This window comes from Trichomonas vaginalis, chromosome IV (assembly GCF_026262505.1).
Source record: "Trichomonas vaginalis G3 chromosome IV, whole genome shotgun sequence".
NCBI lineage: Eukaryota > Parabasalia > Trichomonadida > Trichomonadidae > Trichomonas > Trichomonas vaginalis.
In genome coordinates, this window is record NC_067206.1 from 4856265 (window position 1) to 4876988 (window position 20724).

Here is a 20724-nt window from a genome sequence, read left to right on the forward strand (position 1 = left end):
TTAACAATACTCCAACTCTCATACACAGTTCTCATTACCACAGTCTCATTTTAAGAAGAAATGATTAATAAAATCTAAGATCTAACGATTTAATTACCAATTCGAATAATATTTTTAATTATATAATACTTATTTGTGCATGTTTTTATATACAGATGTAGAAAGAAAAACGAATAAAGTGTTACTTCAGAAAAATACCTGAAAGCACCCTAATCATTAAACAATTTACTTTTTAGCATCGAATTTTGCTCGTCTTGAGCCATATTTTTCGTTTAATTTTCATAATACGATAATACATATGGGTTATCAAGTAAAGTATGGATATTTTAGAAGATGATAATATATCTCGAAATCAAACGAAAGTCATTCTATGAGTCCATACACACTATTACTATACTTCATATGTCAAGCATAATGGGAACAATTTTGGTCGATACCTTTGTTGTCGACGAAGTTCCCCCCTTTTGAAAGAAATGCTATATTATGCATGTGGAAAACAATGATCCCAAAGATTTCGATTAATGTAGAAGATTTTATTCAAAATATAATGTTGCATTAACTGCACGTAGTGTACTAGGTTCATTTTATACATATAATTTCACCTTGTGAATCCCTTTAATATTTTTTCACTCCCCATAATAAAAACCGAACAATAGCAAAATAACCGTAAAAAATCTATCAAAAATTTCATGAAATCATTTTATACATATCATACTCTACTTCCAATGTAGATGATAATTTCCAAGTGAGGACAGATTGGCAGTTTTCAATTTTTTTGGAAAATTCATTCATACATAACATATAATGAATTTAATTAATTCTCAGACCAAGCTTTTCAATTTTTCAATTGAGAGTATTCAAATAAATTGAAATAATTGCTATCAAAAATAATGTAAAAAAGTTAGTTCATTTATCCTTGACAATACTGTCTAAGCAAAATATCTAAAAATAGGAAAAAATTCGTTAGTAGTTTTTTAATTCACTCTTCATCAATGCGTGAAGTTATCTCTATCCACGTTGGACAGGCCGGTGTTCAAATCGGTAACGGCTGCTGGGAACTCTACTGCCTCGAGCACGGTATCCAGCCAGATGGCCAGCTCCCATCCGACAAGACAATCGGTGTCGAAGATGATGCTTTCAACACCTTCTTCTCCGAGACAGGCGCCGGCAAGCACGTCCCACGTGCTGTTTTCGTCGATCTTGAACCAACAGTCGTCGACGAAGTCCGCACAGGCACATACCGCCAGCTTTTCCACCCAGAGCAGCTCATCTCCGGCAAGGAAGATGCCGCTAACAACTACGCTCGTGGCCACTACACAGTTGGTAAGGAAATCATCGATCTCACACTCGACCGCATCCGTAAGCTTGCTGATCAGTGCACAGGTCTTCAGGGCTTCCTTATCTTCCACTCCTTCGGTGGTGGCACAGGTGCTGGCTTCGGCTCCCTCCTTCTCGAGCGTCTTTCTGTCGACTACGGCAAGAAGTCCAAGCTCGAATTCACAGTCTACCCATCTCCACAGGTTTCCACAGCCATCGTTGAGCCATACAACTCCATTCTCGCTACACACTCCATGATCGATCACTCCGACTGCGCTTTCATGGTCGATAACGAAGCTCTCTACGATCTCTGCCGCCGTGCCCTCGATATCGAGCGCCCAACATACACCAACCTCAACCGTCTCATCGGCCAGGTTGTTTCCTCCCTCACAGCCTCCCTCAGATTCGATGGTGCCCTCAACGTCGACTTCACAGAGTTCCAGACAAACCTTGTCCCATACGCTCGTATCCACTTCCCAATCTGCTCTTATGCTCCAGTCATTTCTGCAGAGAAGGCCTACCACGAGCAGCTCTCTGTTGCCGAAATCACAAACTCACTCTTCGAGCCAGCCAACATGATGGTTAAGTGCGACCCACGTCACGGCAAGTACATGGCTTGCACACTCCTTTACCGTGGTGATGTCGTTCCAAAGGATGTCTCCGCTGCTGTCGCAACAATCAAGACAAAGCGCACAATCCAGTTCGTCGACTGGTGCCCAACAGGCTTCAAGATGGGTATCAACTACCAGCCACCAACAGTCGTTCCAGGTGGCGACCTCGCAAAGGTCCAGCGCGCTGTCTGCATGCTCGCTAACACAACAGCCATCGCCGAAGCTTGGTCTCGCCTCGACCACAAGTTCGACCTCATGTACGCTAAGCGTGCTTTCGTCCACTGGTACGTCGGTGAGGGTATGGAAGAAGCTGAATTCCCAGAAGCTCGTGAAGATCTTGCCCTCCTCGAGAAGGACTACGACGAAGTCGCTGCTGAGTCAGTCGAAGGTGGCGATGAGGAAGAAGATGGTGGCGAAATGTAAATTCGCTAATTCCTAAAAAGGTATTTTTATATCTTATGACAAACAGATTCTTTTTTTTATCTCATAATTCAAAAAGAATTTTGATATGTTTTCTAAATAATTTTCAATTTTTACTGATAAGATAAATTCTTTTATTGCAAATGTCAAGGTCATTTGGCCGAGTGGTCTAAGGCGCCAGTTTAAGGCACTGGTCCGCGAGGGCCTGGGTTCGAACCCCAGAGTGACCATTTTTTGCATTTTTGGTCATCGATTTTGTCAATGAAATATGCATGACTTCTTTGATTCTCGAGAATATATCAATGAGATGCTATATTTTTCAGTAAAGAATTTAGTTCATTTGTTAATTCACTGAATAAATATAAACAAGAACGAGATTTGAATAACAATAGATGAAACAATTGCTATGTTTTCGATTTTTACATGTTCATCCTTCTGTAATAAACTAAGGAAGATCACCGATTATCCAATGATCGTGACTCTCGACATCAATGGTATTTGATTCAATAATGTATTGAATTTACCCCATCTTAGACGTGAGCACCATTGAAACTTGAATCAAGAAATCGTGTCCATCAGTTATTGAGGAGTTATCCAGTGGTTTCCCTATGTCCAGGCTCTCAAATTGAGCAAGTGACAAACATTTCAATGTTGAATTTAAGGGTGCACACGAGAGGATCATGTAAACTTCAGAATTTAGAACCTTATTTTTAGGCATTATCTTGGCTACCTATTTAGGCTCGAAAAGCAAAAAATATCAAAAAATACAACTTGACTCCATTATGACCCTTTCATGGAGGTAGTTTTTCTCCGCTAGTATTTTCCCTTTGAATCTCTTTACAATTCGAAATCAAATTCAAAACTCAGTAGAAGAAAGGAAGAATCGACTTACTACGGTTGTAATACGAATAAATACATATATTTAATTATTTTTATTTACATAATAATTGTTTGAAGCTCATATTCCATCAAATTTTTAAATAAAAACATTAAAATGTTGAAAATGTTCATATATTTTAATAGGGTTTTGGCACTTTATTGAGGAATTACTACATACATAGTCGAACTGAACTTGATATTTTGAAATTTAAATTATTTATCAAAATTAAAATTTAACTTGAAATTTATAATTATTTAGTCATATTTTGGATAATTCTAAGTAGATTTTGTAAAAAATCAAGAAAGAAAAATTTTAACGTGCTTTATTTTTTCTTTTTTATAATAATACATATTATTATATAATTAACATATTCATAATGTTTCACCCTTTCAAAAATATAATCCTCCTCCTCTCAAATAAACGTACATACGGGTGGCCTCTTTTTTCAAAAAATTAAAATTTGAAATTTTGGGCTCAAATATTAGAGATTTTTTCAACCTTCAACGATATATGTTGTCTATATCAGACCTCCTTTCTTTTTGATACTTAACATTGTTCCTAAATCTTAGCCGTTAAGGCTGTTCTGAAAATATTTTTTTTTCGAAAAAATTCGAAAAAAATTCTTAAAATTCAAAAATCCCTTAATTCCAGAGGATTTTGGGAAAAAGTTTTTACATGAACATGTGTATATTATATGAAGTATATTGATAAGGTAAAAATCAAATTTTATTGCATATTCATCGAGAAAATAAACTAACGAATCCCTCAAAATTGAGAGGGTAATCCTCCTCCTCTCAAATAAACGTACATACGGGTGCACCCTTAAAAGTTCAAAATATTAGAAAAAAAAATAATAAAAATATTTTACAAAAACAATTTGCAATTCTCGATTGCCTTAGCGTATCTTCCTTTCTTTTCCAATCCGTCTATCTGAGACATAACCTGCACAGCCTCGTTCATTGTCTTCTTGAACAGTTCTATCTGTTCTTTGATGGACTGAGGTAAATCAGCTGCTGGAGAATGAGATGAGCTGTGAATCAGCTGAGAAACAGTAGGAGTAAGAGCCGATTCAATTTTTGAGAAAAAAAAATAAACGTCACTTTTATATTCAAAAATAATGAACGATCAGGAGCAGCATTTCGATGAAGTATTTCCAAGCGGTGTTGTTATGAGATCGGGCTTGACCGACCGAATTGTCAACTCCAATATTTGCAACTTAGGAATCAATTCAGCAATTTGGAAATTTTTACTTTATATCTGTGGCCAAAGCGAAGATTCAGTTCTCACAGAAGAAAACTGGATCAACATAGTCAAAGAAAAAAGAAATCTTTATCAACAATATCAAGAAGAATTCAAGGAAGTTCCAAAAGAATCTTATCAACAAATTATAGAAGCTGCAGAAAGAGATAACGAGCGCAATAGAGGAGAACTTACTACACAAGAACAACTTGACATGGCAAATATGATGATATATATGTATTTTCACAAACATAATTTAACTATTGATGATTACTTCCAAGAATTTGCAATCTATGCAGCTGAATTAGTTTACATATACTCTAAAGAAATGACTACTACACCAGATCCCGAAAATCCTAATGGATATCAAATAATTTTCGATAAAAATTTCATTGAAGCAGATGTTTATTGGTCTTTTGAAGCAGAACTTAAAGTTCTTGCTCCACTCTGTGATCAACGTGATAATAGAAACGTTATTAACGCCTTTACAGACAAAATTTATCAATCTGTTACAGACAAAGCTTCAGGAGTAGCATTAGAGAGAATTAAAGACCTTGAAATGGATGTCGGCTCTTATTTCTTGAAAATTTGGATAAGAAATCTTTTTGGCAATATCTTCGAGAATCCAGAGGAAGTTTATACCTTTATTTTTGCTAGCTTCCCTAAGACAGACTTTATTTCAAACCTCGCATGGATTTGCTTCCACGAAGGTTTATTTCACCCAGATGTTGAAAAAAATATTCGTGAAATACTCCTTAAGAGCAAATTCGATCCATTGCTACTTAGAAGAGCATTTAAGAAGACAATGCCAAATCAATACGGAAATATAAGCAAAGATTTGGGAGCATTTTTGTCTTCTATCACTGAAAGTATTGAAACACAATACAGAGAAGTCATTGTTAAGAATTTGAAAGCACTTAACAACGCAATTCTTTCATTTAGCGGACTTGGTAAGAGAAACTAATTTTAATAGAGAGTTATTCATGTTTAATTTGTAATAAAACATATTTTGTATGTAGAAATCTAAATATCTATCTTATTAGTAATTTTATATATTTCAGTTTTTTCGTGATTCCATTGTTTGACTGGGATACCATAATGGTGCTTTCGAGGCACATATTAAATAAATATTCCAAACTTATGAATGTATTCATTAAAACAAATTTAAAAATGAATCCGTTTATGCCCAGAATTTGACTTAAAAATTGAATATATGGCGGACAAAATAATAAACAAATATTGTAAATCATATTCGTTGAAGCTGAATTTTAGGGATTCGCGCTCTGTTTATACAAAATCTTTAAACAAAATCCTCATACATCATACATTTATTATCTTTTGATTAAATTTGTTCGGTATTTCGCTGTTTCAGATTAATAAATTAAATTTACATAGAGTATCTAGTTTAATGATATACAATCTGATGAAAATTTACAGTTTCCAAAATTTTCAGCAAAAAAGTGATAAAAATGAGCAAACAGAGCCGTAGATATTCATCAATGAGCCAATCAACACATTCCTTAACAGAAGGTGCAAAGCCTAACAAAAAGGAGATGCAGAATCGTTTCCACGAAGCTGCAAAGAATGGTAATATCGAAGAACTCGCCAGAATGATTGGCCTTGGTGTCAATGTTGATAGCACTGTCGAAGACAAATCAACTGCACTTCATTTCGCCGCATATGAAAACCAAATTGAAACAATCCGTTATCTTATTGATATGAATGCATCCGTAAATGCTAAAAATGAACGCGGACTTACACCACTACACATTGCTGCTAGCGAAGGAAATGATTTAGCTGTTTGTGTTCTTATTGAATCCGGAGCAAATCCAAACACGAGAGATACTCAAGTATGCATTCGAAATTCGACTTTTCAGTCGAATGTTTTTTGAATACTAACACACAGAATGTTTTTTTTTAATTTTTAGAACTCCATTACAATACGCTGCAAGGAAAAATCAAGTTTCAACGTGCACATTCCTTTGTGAAAATGGTGCTGATATAGATACACTCGACTCTAATGGTTATTCTCCATTACATGCCGCTGCAGAAATCGGATCTTACGAAGTTATGGTAGTTCTTCTTGATCATGGCGCTAAAGTCAATATTCAGTACAAGCAAGGATGGGCTCCTCTTCATATTGCTACTAGATTTTCGAAACTTGATTGCATGGAATTACTTTACAATAATGATGCTGATGTATCAATACGCAACTCGAATGGTGTAACACCTTTGCATATCGCTGCTCAATTCGAATCTCCAGATGCTCTCAAATCTTTAATTTCCTTCGGCGCAAACTTAAATGCTTCCGATAACGATGGCGATGTTCCTCTTTTCAGTGCCATACAAAGCCAGAGAAACGAAAACGTAAAACTCGTAGTTGATGCCGGTGCTGACGTCAACGCGACAAACAAACAACAGATCAACGCTCTTATCTTTGCTTCAAAGACCGGCAACTCAGAAGCAGTTTCTTACCTCTTGGATAACGAAGCTGATCCAAATATCGTTGATATACAGAAGAACAGCGCTTTACATTACGCAACCATAAATAAGGATGCGGAAATCGTTAAGACACTTCTTGACGCTGGCGCTAATCCACTCGCTAAGAATCTTAAGGGCAGATCTGCATTTGCACTTTCTTCTCCAGAAACTCTTGACTTATACAAGCACGCAATTGCAGGTATACAACAGAGAAATCGTATGAAGTCAACTGCAGCCTCCCGTCGTGCAACTTCCGCAATTGATGAAGAGAAATCAGATAAATCTTCAGGAAGTTTACCACCTTCACCTTTGACAAGTCCCAGATCCGAAAAGAGCAAGGGATCCAATAAGGAAGAAGAAGAAACTAAAGAAAAAGAGCCAGAAAACCAGACAGAAATAATGAAACAAGAGGAAGAAGAAGAAGAACAGAAAGAAGAAGAGGAAAAGGTTGACGAAGAAGAACAGAAGAGACTGAAGGAAATAGATGAAAAGGAAGTCGGAAGACAGGCAAAGATGGAATTCGCTGAATTCAAGAATTACGTTTTCAGCGACATCGAAAGTCTGAGGGAAGAATTCGACCAACAGATTGATATGTTAACTGGAATGATAGCAAAGCTTAGACAGGATCTGTTGGAGAGTAGAAAGAGAGAAAAGGAGCTTTTGCAAAAGTCAGAGTTGCAGTGAGAAATCTTTTTATTTTTTTTAATATAAAATTTTATATAAAACATTAATCTTTTTAACATATATATACAAAAATCAAACAAAATTCATTCAATAAGACAATACACCCTAAATTATCCAAATTTGATCGATATCTTTGTTGCTGATGTATATCTATCTTTATCTACACTAAATATAAACATAGTTTGCTTGCATTTTGGCATTGCATATATTGTAATCTTGAGAAATCGGATCAAATTGTAATTCGTATTTGTAGGAAATTTGTGACAAAACTACTTTTTCGAACAGAAGTTGCAAGATGAAAGAAAGAAGTTTTTACTGTTATATGGAAATGAAATGATTCCGATCATATGTCAGATTTATTTCTGATGATACTTCAGATTGTCATTTTCTTAGCAATTGTTTACTTAATATTATTCTTTATTGTTCGTCCTCTTGCTCAAAAGAGATTTGCACCGCCTCTTACAATGAAAACTCCAACAGCAAATCCAAAATTTGATAAGAATTTCAAATTTGGAGGCTCAACATCTGCTTGGCAAGTTGAAGATATCAAAGAAAAGAGTAACTGGTCACTCTTCGAAGAAAAGAAGAAGCCAAATGGAACTCCATGCTGCCCACCACACAAACATGCATGCGAAAGCATCGAAAGGTTTGATTCTGACCTACAACTCATGAAAGATCTCAAATTTACATCCTATCGCTTCAGTGTTTCATGGACTGCTGTCAATCCAGAAAAAGGAAAATTTAATCTCGAGTATTTACAGAACTACGTTACAATGTGCAAGAAACTTAGAGAGTCTGGCATCGAACCAATGCTAACTCTATGGCATTTTGAGAATCCTGCATGGGTAGAACTCGAAGGAGGTGTGCTCGGACCTCATTTCAAAGAATACTTAACAGAGTTCACGACAAAAGTCATTGAAGCAGTTAAAGATTGCTGCACATGGTTTATTACTATTAATGAACCAGTTGTTTTCGCAAATTTAGCTTATAAAGATGGAGTTTTCCCTCCAGGAGAGAAAAGTTTGACGAAATTCTTTGCCTGCTGCTCATCATTTATGGAATGCCATGTTCAAATGTACAAAATTATCCATAATTTGATTCCAGATGCAAAAGTTTCGATTGCAAAGCATACAATACCATTCTATCCAATGCATAATTGGTCCGTTCTTGAATCCATTGTATGCAACATCTTAAATAACTTCAATACATCGATTCTTGATGCATTTGAAACCGAAATCATTAATTACAACGTCGTTGGTATTCCAATTTACAAGAAGAAGATCGAAGGACTTAAAGATACACTTGATTTCATCGGAATCAACCATTATTACTGCACTTGGGTCTCAATTAATCCGAAAGATTGGGATTCAATGGTATTTTTACCTCCACCAATGAGCCAGAATTTGAGTAATTACGACCATTCAGACTTTGGCTGGAGTTTGTGCCCAGAAAGCCTTGCAATTTCAGCAAAATGGATTCATCAGGGCTGGAACAAGCGAAATTTGCCAATTGTCATCACAGAACACGGAATTGCAGATGAAAAGGACACAAAGAGACCATGGTTCCTTGAACAAAGTCTTTCTCTTCTTAATGATACAATTAAAGAAGAAAAAGTTCCAGTTATTGGATACAGCCACTGGTCATTCCTCGATAACTATGAATGGGCTGAAGGTTACAAGATGAGATTCGGCATTGTCGAAGTCAACCATGACACACAAGAGAGAAAAATAAGAGAGAGCGCTTTACTCTACAAGAAGATTATCGAAAATTCAAAATAATGCATAGGTTCGATAAAAATTTTTAGTTTCTTATTATTAACTTCTATATAGTTTATATCGTTATGAGATCTCATGATATAACATAATAAAATCTATAGGAATTAATTCATAAAGAGTATTCAATCAAGTATTACATCTGAAAACATTTCTATCTAAATAAGATATTACAATATCAATTCAATTCCTTCAGATGCTGTTTTAGATCAGAAATATGAATTCATCCAGTAACAAGTTACCTATGAAGTTTCAAGCCCATAAACTTGAATCATTAAATTGCCATTAATAATATTAATAATACTCGTATTGCCTTGAAAAAACTATTTACACACGATCATATTCATTAGAAGGGGAACAACCTGTGCTTAGTGAAGTATTACTGCCAGTTTTCATTGAAACATACTTGACGTATCGAAATGAAATTAAAAAAGCTCATAGATAGTTTCCATAATCATAATAGTGAAATACATCATGGAAATTATATATAAGGTAAAGATTTAACCGATATAGGATGTGTTGTGAAGATTTGAATATAATACCAGATAAAGTTATTTCATTTCTATCCAATTGCAGCACAAGCTCCATAGTTGAAACTTCAGGAATAAGACCTTCTTTTAAATTTATAAAAGCAGATTCAACTATCGTATAAATAAAAATGAATACCATCTCAACCGTTTGCAGATAACAATTTTTTCTGAGAGATTCCCTGCTGGAACAATATCAGACTGATTTAATTATTAATTGAAAATACTCTTGCAATTTTTCTGAAAACCTTATTGAAAAGTAAACACCTTATAAATTTCAATTACAATAAGAAATTAATACTTCTAATAATGTAAGTATATTAAGGCGATTATGGACAAATTTTTCAGAGTGTTTCAATTTTGAAAACTCGCTCATCATCCTTGCAAAAAATGAAAAACCTATAGTGTATATCAAGAATAGGATATGAGTTAAAATCAGTCACTTTTTATGTGAGTAAGATATTTTGAGAATAGAAAATTTTTACACAATCAAATTAATGGAAATTGCAAAATTAGCTCTCTCTCCTAATTTAAGTGATAAAATAATGTTTGTAAACCAATTAGGAGAACTCACTTCTAAGTTTGACGAAGAGTTTATCAATAAACAGCTCTTACCTTTTCTGATTAACTGGTATAATTCAAATCAGATCGAAATCGGTCGAGTTTTATCAACAAAGCTCTCGTATTTAGTATTCGATGCTGTTTCAAAAGCTGCACTGACAACTCTCATTTGTGTATTGGCTCTTTCAGATGATCGTATTATTCGAACAAACATCATAAACTTCTTTTCAACACATAAAAACAAACAGCTTTTACTATCTTTGTGCGGCCGCTTATCGAAATCCAATTATGATAGTGTGAGATGCCTTGTTCCAAAACTCATTACATCTCTTACAAGTACTGAAAACCAGAAGAAGCTAGTTGAGGTATTATCTGAAGACAAATCATACTGCGTCAAAGAAACGCTAGTGAAGATGATTCCTAAATTCTCAGAAACCCTTCAATTATTTACTATCCAAAAAATGTTAAAATGCAAAGAACCAAAGCTAAGACAAATATTGGCTCTTGTTACAAAAGATACAAAACACTTTAATACAGAAGTTTTCCCAGCCCTTATCAAAGATTCAGATTGGTACGTACAGGCATCAATTTTAAAGGCAGCTGGTGAAACAAAAGATCCAGCAGGTTTGATTAAAGATATAATCGAGCAATACACTGGAAATTGGGAAATTAAGGTTAGCGTTATCAAGTCGTTAACTGCAATATTGAAAGCGTTTCCTGATACAAAGTTTGAAGAAGAAAAAGATATATATGAGCTTTTTAAGGTCGCTTTCCCTGAAATGATTGAATCTTATCTTGGTCAAGTCGTGATCAACCTTTTATTAGAATTGATCAAAAGGAAGTTCTTTGCTGCAGATTCTAATGAGTTCAGAAACATAATTTTGAGTATTTTTAACTCAAATTACCAAAATAATTGGGGATACTTCCTTAATCAGACAATTTCACGCACAGACTTCAATTTCGTTGAGTTTGTCATGGAAATTCATATCCAACTCGCCGTGAAATGTCTCCAATCCCATGATTGGCGCCAAAGAGCCAAATTGATGGAAACTTTCGAAGGAATGTACAAGAAAATCGAAACAGAAAACACACATCAATACATTATCAACCTTGCTCTATCAGCCTGCCAAGATACTACACAGCCAGTCAGAGTTGCAGCATCAAATTTCCTCGTAAAAATCGCTGAGAACAATTTCGAGGAATTATCAAAGATGTTTTCACTTTTAATCGACTCTGACAACTTCAGGAACAGACAGGTTGGATTCATGATCGCGTTGGGACTTCTTCAGAACTCTAAAAACGAAGAAATCATTAATTTCGCGAAAGTATCTGTCGAGAAACTTAAGAATGATCCACAGGAAACTGTTAGGAATATTCAATTACTTTATGATGACATGAATGGTCATTGACTTTGTTTGTAAACTATATTATTAATTTTGAGCGTAATTTTTCCATTTTTAACACAGAATAACATATGACTTCATCAAAAATAGCTCAAAACTAAACTATTAGCCTTATAAATACTATATTTCATGAAAAATCTTATGAATTATATTCAATTAGATATATGTTCCAGTTGTAATAAATGAAATCATGGCTTATATGTACATAACTCACTTGTGGTTTAATCAAAATTTTAAGATTTGATGTTTTTCATTTGATTTTTACAAAAAATTTTTCTCAGGTATCCTTATTCAAAAAATCAAAGTCGAATTTTTAGTGATTTTTAGATTCATCTATACACAAGTATATTATATCCACAATTATTTTGACCAACCAGGGTAAGGATATTGAATTTTTTTCTCTATCGGCCTTGATCGTCCTTCTTTTGGTAATCGTCTTTAACACAAAATCAATCTAGGGATGTCGACGAATTCTCACATCGAGATGATCAATAAAATGAAGGCCGGTATCGAACATCAGGCCAGAACCAATGCAGATTCAATGCGTGAGCAAGCTATTCACGAAGCTGAGCGTTATCACGCAAAAAATGTTTACCAAGCTATCAGTAAAATTGATGCTGATAATCAATTAGTTGAAAAGAACATTCGTGCTCAGAAAGCCGTTCAGCTTTCTGTTGTCAACGGCCAACAAAGAAAGAAATTACTCAACTGCCGTCAAGAAGCCATCGATAAAGCTCTTCTTAAGGCTGAAAATAAGCTCAAAGAATACGTCAAAACATCCAAATATGATGAAACACTCTACAAGCTCTGCCTTGAGGGTCTTATCGCTTTATCTGATCCTGAAGTTCAACTTGCTGTCAGATCTGCTGATGCTGAGAAGGTCAAGGGATTCATTCCAAGACTTGCTGATGAATTTAAAGAAAAATCACAGAAGGAAGTCGTTCTTTCATTAGCTGAATACGTTGTTGATGACTCTTGCATTGGTGGTGTTGTTCTTATTTCTCATGAAGGTACTATTCAGATGTCAAATACATTAAAGGATCGCCTTCACCTCGCTTGCACAGACTTATATCCAAAGATCCGTAAGATCCTTGTAGATTAAATTTCAATGTCAATACAAGTATCCTCTTTATCGAATAAATTTGATTAACTTTCTAATTAACTTTCAACATTTTTTCATAAATTTTTCAAAATCTTCAAAAAAGAAACATGAAATATATTCCAATTGATATACAACAATCTAATATTTTATAGACTTATGCATTTTTAAGATAGTTTTATGTTATTTGGATTTGGCTTGATCTTTTATTGTACCAATGAGGATAAGAAGCTGATATTTGAACCAGCTATATCAATATTTATTTGATGTCTTCTTTAACAATTGCATTTCTTCAAACAATAATATACTTTCTTTATTTTCTCTATACAAACTCCAAATGATACTGAAACGTGATGTGAAAAGATGGAAACACATTAAAAACCCAATGTTTCTATGCATACCCAACATATAACATATATTGAATCAAAATATTTATTCATTATTCCTATTAATATCATTTACACTTAAAGATAGCATTCTTATGCAAAATTTAGATGGATGTAAAAAAAATATCGAATATTTTTATACCAAATAAAAAAAAATATTTTAAGGTGCTGCAAGCGCTTTCAAAGAAGCGATTTGTCCAGACAGTTCCTTATGTACTGATACACCCTCGATAATCTTCAACAAGACCTCCTTTGGGCAGGTAAGTCCACCGTGCAAGAATCTTCCTGTCAAATGGGACGCGCAAGTCAAGTTCTTGCAAGCAGTTACGAGCACAATTGCACCGAATGGGTTACAGATGTATTTCGTGGCTATGCCATCGATTATATCTGTTGGTAGTGCTACACCGCTCTTTGCCATTCCAGCCGCAGCAACAAACGCAGCATTTCTCAGTGATTTGTCTGTGGAACCAATCAAAAATCTGATTGTGTCAATTGGAATTTCCTGGACTTTGTTCATTCCTACGATTGCTCTGAGTGCAGACATTATAACCATGTTGTCTTGTCCCTGCAAACACTTCACAGCGACTTGGAACACAGCATTAACTTTATCTGCAGGACATCCTTTTCTTCCAATGACTTCGAAGGCGAGTTTGAGTTCGTCTTGTTCAATAGGAAGAGCCAATACTTGATGGGCAGCTCCGTTCTTGCAAACAGCAACAATCAAACATTCATCGACAACTTCATCACCTGTAGGAATCAATGACAAAATCTTGGAAACTTGTTCAGGTTGTATATCGTCTAAAGTTCTCAATTTTTTGGCCGCATCGACACCTCGACTTGTAAACAGGAAAGTTAAGAGTCCGCGGACGAACCAAGCACCGCCACGGCAACCGCGCTCGTTCAGAACAATCCAGCAGGACTCAACTTGGTCGGGTGGAATTCCATCGGTTTCTATCGTTTCGACAAAAGTGGAAAAGTGCTCCAAACGGTTTGGATCATCGGACATTAATGACATACATGACTGGAGTGTTTCTGTTGCTTGTTGCTGAGCTTCCTCGTTATCCTGGACTTGTTGTTCTTTGACGTATTTCATGAAGATATCCATGTTGCAGCCTGGAAGAGAGATTTTGCCGCTTCGGAATTTCCTCACGATCTCAGCAAAGTTTGGACGCATTGTGGGATTCCTTGCCCAGCACTGTTTCATCAAATCTTCAAATGCCGGTGGAGTATCTTTCGGAATATGTGGCCTGAGATCGTTCATCATGACTTGCGCGACAATCTGCATCGGTTCCATGCCATGATATGGTATCTCTTTCACTAACGCTTCCCACATAACAATGGCAAATGCGTAAACATCAACTTTTGTGTCGTATTGGGCACCGGGAGTTTGCGGTCCGTTGTTCGCTAGTAGTTCTGGAGCCATCCAATGTGGTGTACCGACGTTCATTGTCATGAGTTGATTGGAATCCATCTGTTTGGAGAAACCGAAATCGCTGAGCTTGGCGCGCTTCTTGTCGTCAATAAGGACGTTCAACGTTTTGAGGTCTCTGTGGATGATATTCTGCGCATGAAGGAATTTCATTCCTCTTGCAACGTCGTAAAGGGCTATTGTAAGGTCTGTTGGGTCAAGCGAATGGCGCTGATGGAGATCGTAGTAGAGAGTTCCGCCAGGCATAAATTGAGTAACAACACAAAATGGATGAGTATCTGTAGCACCAATGAATTTGAGGATCGTAGGGTGGACAGCTGTAGCTAAGATTGAGAGTTCGCGCTGAAATGCTTGTAGTTGTGGTCCTGTGAGCTTTTCGTATTTTAATTTCTTAATCGCAACTAATTCGTTCGTTGGAGTATAGTATCCGCTGTAAACAACGGCTGATACACCCGAGCCAATCTCTTTTTCGTACAAAAGATCTGAATGTTTAACTCTCCAGTTCTGATAATTCAAAGGAATTGGAGAGAAGACGGCTAAACCAGAAGTAGCAGCTTCGGTTTGGCTGTATTGGTTGAGAAATGCATTGATTGATTGAAGACGAGTATTTACGAATTCGATAACTGTTGGATCTTGATTTGGCGTAATTAAAAATTGCTGGAATGATGTTTCTATGGCACGTAAATCTAAAATGTGGAGTTGAATCCATTGAGATGACGTTGAATTGAAGAATTGTGAACCATCTGGATCAAGAACTACTGTTTTTTCTGCTAAACTTGATGTGAGGGTACATAATTCGGATGGGACACTGGAGGACTGATTTTCTAATGCTGTTTGCGCCCATGACTGTAAAGTATTTTGCTTAAATAATTCGATATAAGTTTTATAAGCGTCAGAAACAACGAAACGATATGCATCATACTGATCACGAGTCATCATCGTTTTGTTGGCAACTGTCATGAAATGATCTGTAAATTGTCTAAATTGGGATACGGCAAGCTTGAATTTTCTTCGATGAGCGACAGCTTGCTGAACGGCATTTTCTATTGTAGAACAGACAAAACGAAATTGAGCAGCTGCTGCTTCAAGTGTCGGCTGCTGCATCAATTTTTTTTTATTCGCTGATTTGAATTCCTTCGCAATGAAATTTTATCAATTCTAACTTAGATAGAAGGCATATTAAAGCACTCGGCTATTTTTAAACTATTTATTTTTTTAGGGACTTTTCATTCAATTCATCATTTCACATCCTTTGTATGCGGTGACAGCGGTAGAGAATTGACTTAGAATAAGTCTCTTAAAGATCGTTTATTTGACACATGATACTGGACATAATCTGGTATTAGTTTAGTTCAAGATTCTTGGATAAAAATATGGGGGATATTTTTGGGATAACATTGAACTTTCGCATTATCACATTTCAATTTCTTATATCATGTATATGAATGTTCATTTAATTTTATCGTGAAATAGACGAGTCTATTCAAAAGCATATCATATTCAGGTGGATTGCCAAAATAAGATTATATAATTATATCATAGTTGGTGATAACATATTTTTGGATCAAAATATGCAAATATATTCTATAAATCTGATAGAAATGAAATTGGATTTGGAATTAAGATAAATCAATATGAAGAAATCTTTTGTTTACTTATAAACATTTTATTGTTGCTATAAATTTGCTATTTCGACCCATATCATTGAATCGAAAAAGTGGAAAATGTAAATCTAATTTGCCAATTTACATGGATTTTTTGCCAGACAAAGGTTTTAAAATTTGGCAGATAGCAAAAATTTAACCAATTTTGTTGAACTTTTAGGCTGATCAAAAAAATTTTTATGCTGGCATATGCTGTCTTGAGTAGTATAGTGGTCCTACTGTGCGAATTTACAATTTTAATTAAGGTCGATCAAACCAATTTTTTCAAAACTTTCCTATGACCATTTTTGGAAATTAATTATACTCACCAATACTCGCATTGATACACGATATATGAATAAAACCTTCCCTCTTCAAATTTGCTATCAAAATTTCTTCTTTGATGAACTTTGTATAAAACATATAGCATATTTAAATAAATAAGTTTTTATAGGTTTCAGAACTTATTGAATTTTTGGTCCTTTTCAAATAAATCTATTCAAATTTATGTGCGCCATGAAAAAACGCTTTATTATACCATTCCGATATCTATTTAAAATAAAATTTGAGATGACCACTATGACGTAAAACTAAATAATAGTCTGAATATTTCAATTTAAAAATGCGCGTCCTTGGAAATCTTACTCTGACAAATCTAGCAATTTCCAAGTATTATGGAGAAAGCGCATTTTTGCGTCCTCCTAACAATGACAAGCTATCATTCGTTACAATCTCCAATTCAAAGTTTTCATATTTCACAGCTAATTTGTATGCATCATTCACGAAAAGGACACAACTAGATGTATATAAATCACAATTCAAACGTTTTACCGAAACTCCTGTTTATCTAAACGCAGATTATCCAAATCAACCCACTGACTTTCATAATTATGGCATCCGAAACACCAGCATTGCAACTTTCTACTATAGCGCTTTCGTTGGTTGCCAGAGTAATAGTGCCGGCAATACATGGAATGACAAATCTGGTGGCGCCGTTTATTTCAACTCTGCTTCATCGTCCGCTTCGTTCACACACTGCTCCTTCCAATCATGTTACTCAGCGCAGTACTGCGGCTCTCTATTCGTTAACGCCGCCAATGTCATATTTAATTACAACTGTATCAACAATTCCAAGGCCACCATTGGCGGATCTACATTCTATTTCACACCAAACTCAGATCTGTCACTTGTCGGTAACTCCATTCTCAACTGTTCAAAACACATCACAAACATTATTCGTTTTTCTACATCGCATCCATTGACATTAACTAACTGCAACGTATCCAAATATGTTACATCAGGACAGTCCTCTGGCTTTGAGGTCTACAATTGCGCAGGAAACAACTTCAACATGGCCTACAACTCATTTGACACAAACACAGGAAGATCCATAATAAACATTGCATTTTCAACAGACAATGTCATCAGAAACTGTGACTTTCTTAATAACCAAGGCATCGGAACAGCTGTTATTTTGTATCTTGCTCCTTCATCAACATCAGCATTAACAATAGATAACTGTTATTTCAGTGGAAACAGTGGAACACAGTCTGTTTCTAACCAAGGAACAATTACAACAACAAATGAAAGAACATCAGAGAACAAAACAATTGTTTCTTCATTCTGCCACTATGGATTCACATTCACTCCACATGTTACACCATTAAATACTCCATTCACAACTGCTGTTGAAACACCAGTTCTCACTCCATTTGTAACTGCTGTTCAAACTCCTTATGAAACTGTTTTCCAGACACAGCAACAAACTGCTTTCGAAACACCATTTATCACAAATGAAGAAACACCTTTCATTACAGTGTTTGAAACTCCTTTCATCACTGCTCATGAAACTCCATTTAACACTGCACATGAAACAGTTTTCCAGACTGCATTTGAAACACCATTTATCACAGAACATGAAACACCATTTAACACTGCAGTCGAAACACCATTTGTTACAGAACAACAAACACCATTTAATACTGCATATCAAACACCTTTGGGAACAGTTTTTGAGACACCATTTAATACTGCAGTTGAAACACCATTTGACACTGTTTCTGAAACAGCTTTCCAGACAATGTTTGAGACACCTTTCTCCACACAAGATTTCACAAAGTTTGAAACACCATATGAAACAGCTTTCATCACAGCATTTGAAACTCCTTTCCAAACAGAATCAGAAACACCATTAGAAACAGTTGTTGAAACACCATTTGGAACTGAATCAGAAACACCATTAGAAACAGTTGTTGAAACACCATTTGGAACTGAATCAGAAACACCATATGAAACAGCTTCATTTACTCCTTATGAAACAGCAGTTGAAACACCATTCAACTCTCCATTCTTAACAGAACAACAAACTGCTTTTGAAACACCTTTCTTGACTGAATCAGAAACACCATTAGAAACAGTCATTGAAACACCATTCTTAACAGAACAACAAACTCCATTTGAAACTCCATATTTAACTGAATCAGAAACATTAGTTGAAACTGCTTTCGAAACACCTTTCTCCACTGCAATCCAAACAGAATCAGAAACTCCATTTATCACTGAACAAGAAACACCTTTAGAAACTGTCATTGAAACTCCTTATGAAACAGTTAAAGAAACAGCTTCTGAAACACCAGTAGAAACTGTTGTAGAAACACCATTTGGAACTGCTTTTGAGACTCCTTATTTAACAGAGAGTGAAACTCCATTTGGAACATTTTATGAAACAGTTTTCCAGACACCAGTTCAATCATTTGATGGAACTCCATTTTTGACTCCTTTCGTAACTGTTTATGAAACTCCCTTCTCAACAGCAATAGAAACTGTTGTAGAAACAGTCAGTGAAACACCATTTACAACACAGCAGCAAACAGCTGTTGAAACCCCATTCATTTCACCACTCCAAACTGTTGTAGAAACTCCATTTTCTTCTGCAATTTTCACTCAAAAAGAAACACCATTTGAAACAGCTTTGGAAACACCATATTTAACAGAATCAGAAACTCCATTCTCTACAGCAGTTTTCACTCAAAAAGAAACTCCATTTGAAACTGCATCAGAAACCCTCAAATTCACAGAAAGTGAGACACCATTTGGAACTCCTTTCTCTACACAAATGATTACTAATGAAATGACTCCATTTGGAACTGTTTTCGAAACTCCTTTCTTGACATTTGTTGAGACACCATTTACATCTCCTGTTATAACTGCTTTCGAAACTGTTGTTGAAACACCATTTGGAACTGCTTTCGAAACATTTTATGAAACTCCATTCCTTTCTCCAGAGAAAACAGCTGTTGAAACAGTTGTTGAAACTCCTTCTTCAACTCCATTCAACACTTTCTATGAAACAGTTTCATCAACAATTCATGAAACAACAATTGTTTCTCCAGCAACAACTCCACTTTCTACTCCTTCTGCAGTTATTGTTTCACCAGAAAATGGAGCAAATAACTCTGCAGTATCTTCTACATTTGGAAATGTTGAATCAACAACCTCGAAGAAGAGTGGCATCAACATTGGAATAATTATTGGATGTGTCTTAGCTGCAATTATTATTATTTCTTTGATTGTTGTTTTCTTTGTAATGAGAAGAAACAATAAGAAGAATGGAAGTGAAGAAGAATCTCTTTCTAGTTCTATTGACCATGCAAAGGAAGAAACAGTAATTTCTACTGTAGATACATTGACTCCAACAATGGAAGAAGATGATTTCGACGATGAAGAAGATCAGTGAGGAATGTTTACAACAATTGTAAATGATGGTGACTTTTTAGGAAATTCTGATGATCCATTTAATGCCAATGAAGAAGATTTCAACTCAAACCTTGAATCAAATGTTATTTTCTTGTAAAATTATATAGATATTTTGTATGTAATATATTATGTAGAATATCTCCTTTCTTAATAAAAAGAGAATTATATATTTCTATCTTAATCAGTTTTCTTTTTCTTTTTACTTTGCATTTCCTATTAAGAATTAAATAATGAATGCAACCATTTTAGTTTTTCGAAGACTTTTGTTGAATTAGCTGCTGAATTTTCATTGAAGACAAACAACATCTTCCACTCAGAACAAATGTAATCTCAATCAAAACACATTATCTTCATAAATGTTAACAAATATTTCTATCAACACATGTCTAATCATAAATAATTAAGTCTATTCATCATTTATCGTCTAATCAAATATAATTTACATTCTCATTGATAATTGTTATATAAAAATAAAATAGATTATATTTTAAATGAGACACTTAGAGTTTTTCTTAT

At 35.1% G+C, this 20724-nt stretch overlaps 7 protein-coding genes, 1 non-coding gene and 1 pseudogene across 9 annotated transcripts, besides 1 other annotated feature; 8 read left to right on the plus strand and 1 right to left on the minus strand.

The window, feature by feature from the left end:
* Positions 1 to 933: 933 nt before the first annotated feature.
* TVAGG3_0031730 (alpha tubulin) lies at positions 934 to 2394 on the plus strand (the record flags this gene model as incomplete). The annotated part of the gene is made up of 1 exon (XM_001308855.2): positions 993 to 2351. One exon carries the CDS (start codon positions 993 to 995, stop codon positions 2349 to 2351), a length of 1359 nt encoding a protein of 452 aa, XP_001308856.1.
* Positions 2395 to 2498: 104 nt separating this feature from the next.
* On the plus strand, positions 2499 to 2578 carry TVAGG3_0031740. The gene has a single exon. It is a non-coding gene; the product is annotated as a tRNA-Leu (tRNA).
* Positions 2579 to 3009: 431 nt separating this feature from the next.
* Positions 3010 to 4050: a mobile genetic element.
* A 63-nt stretch (positions 4051 to 4113) lies between these two features.
* On the plus strand, positions 4114 to 5500 carry TVAGG3_0031760 (uncharacterized protein; the record flags this gene model as incomplete). The annotated part of the gene is made up of 1 exon (XM_001308854.1): positions 4346 to 5431. The coding sequence occupies one exon, from the start codon at positions 4346 to 4348 to the stop codon at positions 5429 to 5431; it is 1086 nt and encodes a 361-aa protein (XP_001308855.1).
* Positions 5501 to 5936: 436 nt separating this feature from the next.
* Positions 5937 to 7675, plus strand: TVAGG3_0031770 (annotated as a pseudogene). The gene has a single exon: positions 5937 to 6317. A coding segment is annotated over exon 1 (381 nt).
* Positions 7676 to 7907: 232 nt separating this feature from the next.
* TVAGG3_0031780 (glycosyl hydrolase) lies at positions 7908 to 10221 on the plus strand (the record flags this gene model as incomplete). The annotated part of the gene is made up of 1 exon (XM_001308852.1): positions 7998 to 9410. The coding sequence occupies one exon, from the start codon at positions 7998 to 8000 to the stop codon at positions 9408 to 9410; it is 1413 nt and encodes a 470-aa protein (XP_001308853.1).
* A 183-nt stretch (positions 10222 to 10404) lies between these two features.
* TVAGG3_0031790 (armadillo (ARM) repeat-containing protein family) lies at positions 10405 to 11971 on the plus strand (the record flags this gene model as incomplete). Its single annotated transcript, XM_001308851.1, has 1 exon — positions 10429 to 11901. The coding sequence occupies one exon, from the start codon at positions 10429 to 10431 to the stop codon at positions 11899 to 11901; it is 1473 nt and encodes a 490-aa protein (XP_001308852.1).
* A 360-nt stretch (positions 11972 to 12331) lies between these two features.
* Positions 12332 to 13059, plus strand: TVAGG3_0031800 (proton-transporting ATPase activity, rotational mechanism; the record flags this gene model as incomplete). Its single annotated transcript, XM_001308850.2, has 1 exon — positions 12356 to 12997. The coding sequence occupies one exon, from the start codon at positions 12356 to 12358 to the stop codon at positions 12995 to 12997; it is 642 nt and encodes a 213-aa protein (XP_001308851.1).
* Positions 13060 to 13181: 122 nt separating this feature from the next.
* Positions 13182 to 16503, minus strand: TVAGG3_0031810 (protein kinase protein; the record flags this gene model as incomplete). Its single annotated transcript, XM_001308849.1, has 1 exon — positions 13541 to 15913. One exon carries the CDS (start codon positions 15911 to 15913, stop codon positions 13541 to 13543), a length of 2373 nt encoding a protein of 790 aa, XP_001308850.1.
* Positions 16504 to 17064: 561 nt separating this feature from the next.
* Positions 17065 to 20376, plus strand: TVAGG3_0031820 (bifunctional inhibitor/lipid-transfer protein/seed storage 2s albumin superfamily protein family; the record flags this gene model as incomplete). The annotated part of the gene is made up of 1 exon (XM_001308848.1): positions 17075 to 20188. One exon carries the CDS (start codon positions 17075 to 17077, stop codon positions 20186 to 20188), a length of 3114 nt encoding a protein of 1037 aa, XP_001308849.1.
* Positions 20377 to 20724: the final 348 nt, after the last annotated feature.